Below are 10178 nucleotides of genomic sequence, written 5' to 3'. Positions count from 1 at the left end.
TCTCCTGCATGTATAAAAAAAACTGAACTTTAAAAAGAATTAAATAACCGAGAACAACAAAAAGACAAAAAAACAGATCATTGTATATAAATAAAGGTAAATTATTGTTCAATACAACAACATAACTTTTTAGAAAAGAGGTTAATGAGTAATAATTTCACTTATTTGCAATTTAGCATTTTAATTATGTCAGTAAGACTTGTTAGATCCAACTTTTGGAACACCATATGTTTCAAAGTCATTGTCAAGTGCAACTGGTCCCTTCATGGAAAATCCGATTAAAATTCTTTGGATAACTGGCACTGGAACATTGGACAAACAACAATCTTTGAAAAAGCATCCAAAATACAGTGGTTGCGTATTTTACCAGAAGCTCTGTAAAGTTTACCCGTGTCTCTCACTTGCTTACATGTTTCTTAATGTCCAACTCAGTGGAGATGTTCTGATCTGGCTTTAACTAGCTTAGGTATCAAGCCTTTTGAATGTCTCTCTTTCCTGAAAAATATGATGACTTCCAACAGACTTCCACTCATTTGAGTAAAAAATCTTTTTTGTAACACCAAAATTCTCAGTATAGGGCTCTGGTGGGACCTGCTGTACTTTACATTTAGAGTGGATGATCTCCTCGACATCATCAAGCACTAAGCCTGATGGTGTCCTGGATGTTTCTCTCTGACATGAATTTAAACAGCAGTTTGACCTTTTTAAAGTTGATGGAGATCTCTTCCTGTAGAGGGAATCAGTCTTGTTCCTCTCTAGATCTTGGAGTGTCTTCTCCTCTTTTATCCTGTCATTCAGGTGAATATTTTTAACTAGCTCACTTCTGTTTATTTCATCAGAGATACCCTGTTGAGAACACTTGTTCAGTGTGTCGTGTGACGGTTCCTTTAGTTTGTCTTTCCTATCTACATTGACAAATGGCTCGAGGTCAAGAATATAGTGCATATGTTTACTCAACACATTAGAACATTCGTTCAGTTTAGGTTGTTTACTGGTCAAATCTTCCATCTTGATTTTCCCTGACAAGACTTGACCAAGAAGTTGATCATCTGATGTAAACGGTGGGGTCTTTTGCACTATTTCTATGACTTTAAGTGCCACTTCATGTTCATAAAGAAGCTCAGTTGTGTTGTAGGTGTTATTATAATTTTGTCTTTGAAATTGAAACTTGTCCTCTTTGCGTGTCGTTTGTTGTGATTCCCTGCAGGCGTTTGTTGCAGACTCAGCCAATGTAAGATACATCTCAAGACTGTCTGGCTTTATGGGATCATCTCTGTCTTGTTGAAACTTATACCACAGCTCACCCCTAAGAACACGTGCCACTTTGTCACATATGTATGATTTGTCCTTTGAAAAGGCAAAAGACCATTCATATTTCCCGTATAAGTCTTCTTCTCTTTTCTGTAAGTAATAATACCTGGCCAAGACCTGTAATATTACTGCATCCTTTTTGTAGACCTTTGTAGCATTAAGTAAAACGTTCTCTTCTCTTCCTGGTGTCTCCTTCATTATATCACAGATTAGAGGTGAAAAAAGGATCTCACTCTTGGTTGAATGTCGGCTCTTCACTAACATGCTGTGGACATCCTGCATTAGTTTTTGTTTCCCCAGAAACAAATCATGACCTAAGAATGTTGTGAGCAGTGTGTTCATGATATCGTCCTTCTTCACTCCATGAGTAACTGCAAGTTCATCCAAACAGTGTTGGGCTACACATGAATTGATCACCCTCATACCCTCAAAGACAAAGTTAGAAGCTGCTGTGCATCTGGTCAAAAGAGCGGAAAACTCCTTGAATCCATCTTCAGCTTTGCAGGATCGACAGTCTTCTGTTATGGGCAGATGGAGAAACTCTTCACATGCACTGACTGACAGTAGAGCATTCCTGCAGTAAACACTCAGAAGAACAAGAACAGCAAACAATTGAGCGTGTTCGTCTTGAAAGTTGAAGCCGTTCAGAGTTTTTTCTACCACACGTTTAAGATACTCAGATGAACCGTTAGTCTGTAGATACACGAACCCATGAAATGTGTCTGTGTTTGTGTAGGTTCTCTTGAGCTCTTTTAACTTTTCATCAAAGAGTTTCTGTTCTTTCTCAAATAAATCGTTTCCTAGGTAAACCGAGTTGTCATTTTCTTCTGCCTGTTCACGGGACTCAACTTTCATACAATTGATAAGAATGATTTGTGTGGATTTTGAAGAAATGTTTTCTTTCTGACATTCCTGCTCAATTTTCTTCTGAAGTGTTTCAACATCAGAAATCTTCTCAAAATATTCAATCATGAGCAGAACAGGGAGTCTGGTTTGTTGCTCTTTGGCCTCATATGTTAGTAACTGAACTACCTGTTGGGCTACTTTTGTGAGGTCATGTGGTTTGTATACTAATACTGCACAACGATATTTATTCTTGAGCGTCCAGAGAACATGCATGGCTAATGTTGTTCCACCACACCCTGGAAGATGAAAGATGTTGAAGAACACACAAGATCTCCTCCTTTTGAGCAGGTCTGGAATGATGCCATCAATAATGTACTCAAACTTGTCCCGTTTGATGAAAGGCACCGTTCCCGCCTGTTCAGAGAAGTAGAAGTTCCACCATGACACTTTCCCTCCTGTGTAAAACTTTTTTTCATGTTGTTGTTTGTCCTCATTTCCTTCATCACATTGATTTACACAGAGAATACTCAGCAGATCTAATGTGTCCTCCGTTTCCTCTGATAACACAACCTTACTGCCACCAAAACCAGGCAGAAACCGGTGTGACTTGCGATTCTCTGACCAGAGACTGAGCACAGTTCCATTGATCTCAGCAAAACTCAACTCAGAAATGCATCTTTTTGAGATGTCAACTCCATAACGCCTTATTATCAGATCCTTCCAGAGGTTGTATGTTGTTTCATTGTCACAGATACATAAGATTTGTTTTTCCCCATGTAGCTCCTGAGAAAACATATTGAATGTCTCCAGCATAGGGTCATTTCCATCAGTCACTTGGTTTAACAGCAAAAATATGACCAGACATTTTTTGGTGGGCATGATGTCTTTTCGGCACAGGAAATAAACAGGATGTCGCACGGACGATCCTTTCTCTGTCGACCACTTCTGAACATTGGAGGGTTTTTCCTCCTTAATACCTCCATTACAGAAAACCCAACTTGTGTTTCTGGTCAGTTTTAACTTGTCTGCAGTCTCTTGAAATGATTGTGTAATTTCATATTCAGCAGGCAAATGATTATTTGTTCGTCTTTCAGTAATTTGTGCATTCAATCCTTTCTCCGCAGATTCTGGATCAAAATCTAGAACAGCCATCAGTTTCATGTAATTCAGGAACTTCAGGTTCTCCAGATTATCAGGATGAGATTTGTTAGCTACCACAACATACCATGTGAAGTATGATTTGTCCAAAGATTGAGTCCCTCCTGTCAGCATTTCACATAGTTTTGATCCTTGGACACTGTTTTTGACCTCATTTAAATACTTTTCTTCTGCATCCTTCCTCAACTGAGTCAAAACAGACATGTCAGCAATATACTTTTCATATATACTGCTGGAATCAAAAAGATTCTTGATCCTGCTGCCGTCTCTTATAAAAAACGTCTTTCCTTCCTCTTTCTTCTTTCCTGCACCTCCTACTTTTATTTTATTTTTTTCTAAGTCAACTGTGTGAAAATAAAGGTCTTTACAGACTTTGGAGGATGGTTCTATGTCCACCTCAATGACCCATTTTCCAGTGGATGTCATGTCAGCTTTGAGAACTTCAACAAATCGAGGAGGTAAGATACACCTTTTTGCTATTTCAACAAACTGAAAATGTTTCACTTTCTGAAAATGTTTCTCAATTGCTTGTGACTGCTGTGTTGTAAAACTGTCTTTTTTCTGGACATTGACACCCAGAATTTTTCCGTCATCTGCCACTCCAAAATGAATGGTGCCATTTGTGCGGCTGTTCATACAAGCTGCTGCAAATCTAATGACTTCATTAGTGTATTTTCTCATTTTAGTCTCTTTAGTTGTGTTTGTGAATGCTTTGAACTCATGGCAGGGTTGTATAAAGTCTATAGTACCACTTTCAGTTACATCAAGAACAATGTTTTCCTGGTATCTGTGCGCAGCATTAAATCTTTTGAAAGGGTACGGCTTCAAACTACAATACTGAGTCGACACACTTTTTTTCAATTGATATCTGTCCAGAATAATCCGTATTTGTGCTATCAACCAATTTGCTGGTTTTAACAACAGGTCCATTACTGTATGTATTATGTAACAATTCAGACAACTCTCTAACATGGTCCTCATTCCGGTCCTTGGTGTCCACTGGTTGTTCTGATGAAACAGACTGCTCATCTTCATCATACTAAATAAAATAAAAAACAAATAGACAAGTTGTACACAGTTGTTCCAAAATGTAGGCCTAAATGTAACCTTTAGGTATAAAACAGCTTTGTGTTGATGTTGATAGTGGTTTGTTTATCTGGATCTTTTGTTGTTATTTTTATCTTTATTCTTTCTTTATTAAAGTTGGTGCAATGCATTCAAATTGATAAGATTTTCCAAATATGGAACCAAAAACTTATTGTCAAATTTTAGAGTATAAGACCTAATTATTTAATAAATTAGAATACAATAAAACACAGTATAGAAACCTGGTGTACTCTCATGAAACATTAATCATCATCTCTGCTTGACTTACAGCTTCAAGCGACATTGTTCATGTGTTCTTCATTGTAGAAAACCTTCATTTCATGTAGCGGCCTGGGTAGATTGACACAAATAACCATTTACCATTTCCTTTCATGTATATACAGATAAAATGATAATAGATTTTAAAAGGACATTAGATTTACAGCATAGTTTGCACTGAAAAAAGTGCAAACTTTTTAACTTGTATTAGTTTCTCTCCAATTATATTTATGACTTGGTTCAAATCAAAATCTATACATTTCAACAAATCAGTGTTTGCTTTAGTTGGTCTCTTGATCCCTAACTTTGGTTAAATTAATTATATTTTCTCTTTAAGTGTTTACAATAATGTTTCAATAAAAACACTTGTGCATTAATCAGAGAAGAAGAGATGCTTTTAAGCTATGTTTTTGTGAAGTCTTTCAAGTTTTGATAAAGATGAGAACTGACACTAAATGATGTCGAAGTTGATGTTTTATCACTGACTCGAATGTCCTTGTTTACAAAATCAAAGACACTGTGATAAAATAATTAATTGTCTTGACACACTTATACACAGACACCAACACTCATCATACAAACCTCAACAATGTTGAGAATCATCAAACTAATTTGGATAAACAGATCAGCTGCAATGCATGCTGGGAGTCATGAATGAGTTTTGTACTATGATGTCACCCAGCATGCTTTGCAGCATGAAGAACTCTTTTGTTGATTGTCATCATTGTTGAGTTCATGCTGATTGTTGATGTGTAATTGAGTTAGTAATTACATTTCCCGGACAGGGATTATCTGAAACCAGGACTAGGGCTTAGTTACAGGGCAGTGATGGCTTGCTCAATGGGAGACTTTATTTTTAAGATATTATTTATTAGAATGATCTTGCTTGTTCTATAAACACAATACACTGTGCTGTGTTTTTCTGTTTTTCTTATTTGCTCCTGTAAAGCTGCCTTGGAGAAATACACATTGCGAAAAGCGCTATACAAATAAACTTGAATTGAAATTAAGTTAAATTTGGATATTTAAGTCGTTTTAAAAATAACAAATCTTACAAAAACATTACTAGTGATCATCTCGAGACACAACAACCACACTGATTCATTTTAAGATATGTCGTTGTAAGTTGTTTTCGATCAGACACCTCTAACATTTAAATGAGACTGGGACTAGTCTTAAGCCCTGTCTGGGAAACCGCCCCATTGTGTTTTAGTACCACTGTTTAAATCTCACACTGTACAATCACACAATATTCACACATTAATAACACACTCCTGAAGAATTATTCAAATAACCACACAATGATCACAGTCACCAATCACTTGATCCCAATGGATCTTAGTTTTCATCGACACAACAAATCTATTTTAACACACTGTCAAAACAGACAATAAAAACTTATCATTATCATTATCATTAAACAAGAAAGAAGAGCCCAACTAAAGCAAACACTGATCTCAATAATGATGGTTTGTTGAAATGTGTACATTTGATTTAAGCCATGCCATAAATATTATTTGAGAAAAACTAATAAAATTGCTTGAAACAAGTTTTGAGTTGATCCAAAGTTTCATTGTTTTCAATGTGAATGGATCACTTTTTAAGAAACAAGTTGTTAATAATCTCCATACAGTAAAAAGACAATATATGTACAGTATATACCACACACACATCACCATTTACAATTCAGTATCTTTTAGATCAGTGGTTCTCAACTCTGGCCCGTGAGATCCATTCTCCTGCTGAGTTTAGCCCGAGCTCTGATATAAAACACCTGAACAAGCTAATCAGCGTCGTTAGGAATAGACGCGTTCAACTTAATGCGTCGCTGCGCAAATCTATCAGCGTATGACATCTAAGTACCGCGAGAGCAATTCAAGTGCAGATTGCTCGGTACGGTTTGATTCGCTCTCGCGGTACTTTAATGCGATATGAAAAACAATCTGCGCAGCCAAACATTTAGTTGAACGGGTCTGTTCCTGAAGTCACTGATTACCCTCATCAGGTGTTTTATCAGAGTTGGGGCTAAACTCTGCAGGAAAATGGATCTCGCGGGCCAGAGTTGAGAACCACTGTTTTAGATTGTTATCTACGAATCTATACTTTTTTAGTTGAAACAGAAATATTTCATGAGCTCTCAGTCTTACCTTCACAAGATAGATCTTTGCTGAAGAAATCAGTTCAGGTTTGTCTTTTTATCAATGGGAGGGGTGGGGTGTAAGAAGGTAAACAGGTTTCATTTTTACAAACCAGAAAACCGGATAATAGACTAACTTGACAAATGTTACTCAATATCACACACCTTTAAATAAAGAATGGGTCATAAGAATCATTTTTGTGTCTTCTTAACAATGGTTTAACTGACATATTTATTTCAGCTATTCATTTGTAAAAAGAAGAATATACATGGATTACATTTTGACAGATCTACAGTCTTAAAAGAGCTGTAGGGGAGTCATCATATAATTGATGTCTTTATAGTCTTCTTCCTGCTCTGCTACTGTCAGATTTTAATCTGGAGTACAATTAATGACTAAAAGACTAAACAATCCATACAGTATGTGTAACATTAATGATGTGACATGTCATTCAAATTGTGTGTAAATGTTAATAAATAAACATGGCCTCAAAGCAGAACATTTACCTATTTTACATTTCTCCTAAAAGTGTTATACATTATGTGTCATATCATTTTTTTTTCCAAAAGTGATGTTGAGACTATTCAACATTTCTATTCCCAAAAAATGTATTTTTTTATTTGATTTTTGATTTCAACAATGAAAATGTTTAAAAGTTATATATAAATAAAAGTTGAGTTGAGAATTGTATAACCGTATTTTGAAAGGATTGCTGGAACCTTTAATCACTGTTGACGTTGCTCACATGTATGCAAGGCATGCTGTACAATCATAACAAGATTAAAGTTCTGAGGAGTTTCCTGAACATCGACATAATTTGCTGCTTAGTATCCCTGATAGCACAATCCATCTGGATTACGTCTATTTGATGTCTGCATTTACATCTGCATTTACATCTGCAATATGTCTAGGAAACGTCTGAACATCTGTAATACGTTTGCTAAAGATCTGGAGATCTGCTGTGTAAAAACATCTGCTAAACATCTTAGAAAGAGCAGCTTAACATTCATTCTAAATCATACACATTTTACAGACATCTTCTAGATGTATATATGACTTCTGACAGCAGACATTTCCGAGACGTATTGCAGATAAGCAAACTATGTATTTCAGATGTCTTGAAGATGTAAATGCAGACATCAGATAGATGTAAGCCAGATGTATGTGTGCTATCAGGATATGAAGCGTTGTTGGAGAAACTGCTAGTCACGAAAAACACTGGCTGCATTCCAACAGAAATCACACGAGCCAACTCAATAAACATCACAAAAAGCTCACATTGTGTAAGAAATGTATTAAGTCAGGATTTTCTTTGTATGTGCAATCTATGATTTTAATTAATGTTGTACCTGCCTGTCATAATCAATTATTATTGTTGATACTATCAGAATTCGTCAGAGACTGTTATTACGGGTTGTTAGGATTGAGTTGTGTTGGTTGGGTGTGTTGGTTTCTCTTTCTTTGTGACAGGTTCTCTTATTGGAAATGATATGTTATGCACACACGTCTTACAGACATTTTCTAGATGTCTATGTGATTTCTGACAGCAGACATTTCCGAGAAACTGCTAGTCACGAAAAACACTGGCTGCGTCACCAACTACAACAATGTTCACAATGCAACACAAAAACCAGTGAGCATCGATGATCCCTGTGTTCCCTTACTGAAAATCACTTGACACTTTTGAAGTATTCTAACTGAAATCACAGGAGCCAACTCAATAAACATCACGAAACGTGAACTTTAGAAAAGACAAACGTTAATTTTTACTTCACAAAAACACACATTGCCAGACAGGGAACGTAATCTATCAAACATTTACGATTAATATTCTGACATTATTTTATGTAAGAAACATGTAACAGATTAATCAAAGCGTTTTCACGATTACAAAAACAAGTGTCTGAAAAATATAGCCAGAGAGTCCTTGTTTGTGCGGATGTTGATAAACACCAGTTGTAATGTTTCACAAGCCATAATGTGAGAAAAATACAAGAGCAAATTGTGTTCAGTATGTGTATTTATGACACTGAAAGGTGGAGTAACAGTTTTATAAAAGCAATAAGCCCCGCGAAGCCGTGGGTTACAGTGCATTTTATAACAGCTAAGGGGCGTTGTTAGGCATGACGCGAAGCGGATTGCTTTTATAAAACTGTTACTCCATATGATTAGCAAGGTTTCATTAAATAAAGTAAATAAAAAGATATTTAGGCTATGTGGTGCGGTCAGCCGTTATATATCGGGGTATTTTATAACGGCGTAGAACTCCGCTCAGCCAATCAGAATCAAGGACCAGAACTGGCAGTTTTATAAGGTCATTTTTACTTTTATTTTGAGGTCTATATGTATTTATACATCCATGAAGTTGATGAGCATCCATTTTAATATCATATAATTTTGCTGTGCTAGGTGTTACTAAACTGCATCCAATAATTGAAGATCAAAAGTAATAAAAAACCTGTTAATGTCTCTTCAGGAAAAAAATACTGTTAAACTCCAACAGTATATTTCCTAACCATTAAAGGGAGCTGATCGTAGACATATTTGTTGTTATTTTTTGTTCAGTTATATTGTAGCAGGGGCGCAGATGGGATATATTAACTGGGGGGACCAAGCTGTCAGCAAATGATTTTATCTTAGTTAGTTATTTTGCATTATTTGCCCTTTAACTAGTGCTCAAGTAGTAATTTTTGCGCCATTGAGCCAACTCATTTTTCTGGCCATATTTTTAAAACACTTGTTTCTGTAATCATGAAAACACTTTGATTAATCTGTTTCATTGTTCATATACAAAATTAATTGTACATTTGTTTTGTAGATTATGACTGTCTGGCCAAGTTTGTTTATGTGAAGTAAAATAAACGTTTGTCCTCTCTAAAGTTCACGTTTTGTGATGTTTTTTGAGTTGGCTCGTGTGACTTCAGTTAGAATACTTCAAAAATGTCAAGTGATTTTCAGTAAGGGAACACAGGGATGATCGATGCTCACTGGTGTTTGTGTTCCATTGTGTACATTGTTGTAGCTGGTGACACAGCCTTTGTTCTTCGTGACTAGCAGTTTCTCCAACAACGCTTCATATCCTGATAGCACACATACATCTGGCTTACATCTATGTGATGTCTGCATTTACATATGCAAGTCATCTAAAATACATAGTTTGCTATCTTCAATACGTCTCCGAAATGTCTGCTGTCAGACGTCATCTGTTAGATGTGTATGCAAAACATACCATTTCCAATAAGAGAACCTGTCACAAAGAAAAAGAAACCAACACACCCAACCAAACACAACTCAATCCTAACAACCGGTAATAACAGACTCTGAAGAATTCAGATTTTATCAACAATAATAATTGATTAT

At 36.0% G+C, this 10178-nt stretch overlaps 1 protein-coding gene across 1 annotated transcript; it reads right to left on the bottom strand.

Annotated features, from left to right (window-relative positions):
- On the bottom strand, nucleotides 1-4753 carry LOC130425910 (sterile alpha motif domain-containing protein 9-like). Its single transcript, XM_056752347.1, is given in 3 exon segments — nucleotides 1-4243; nucleotides 4245-4354; nucleotides 4691-4753. Coding segments are annotated over 3 exon segments (3906 nt in total). The 5' UTR covers nucleotides 4706-4753; the 3' UTR covers nucleotides 1-462.
- Nucleotides 4754-10178: the final 5425 nt, after the last annotated feature.

The sequence above is a fragment of the Triplophysa dalaica genome, chromosome 7, assembly GCF_015846415.1.
Source record: "Triplophysa dalaica isolate WHDGS20190420 chromosome 7, ASM1584641v1, whole genome shotgun sequence".
NCBI classification, from domain to species: domain Eukaryota; kingdom Metazoa; phylum Chordata; class Actinopteri; order Cypriniformes; family Nemacheilidae; genus Triplophysa; species Triplophysa dalaica.
The sequence above is the reverse complement of the archived record's forward strand: the minus strand, read 5'-3'. Positions and strand labels throughout refer to the sequence as shown.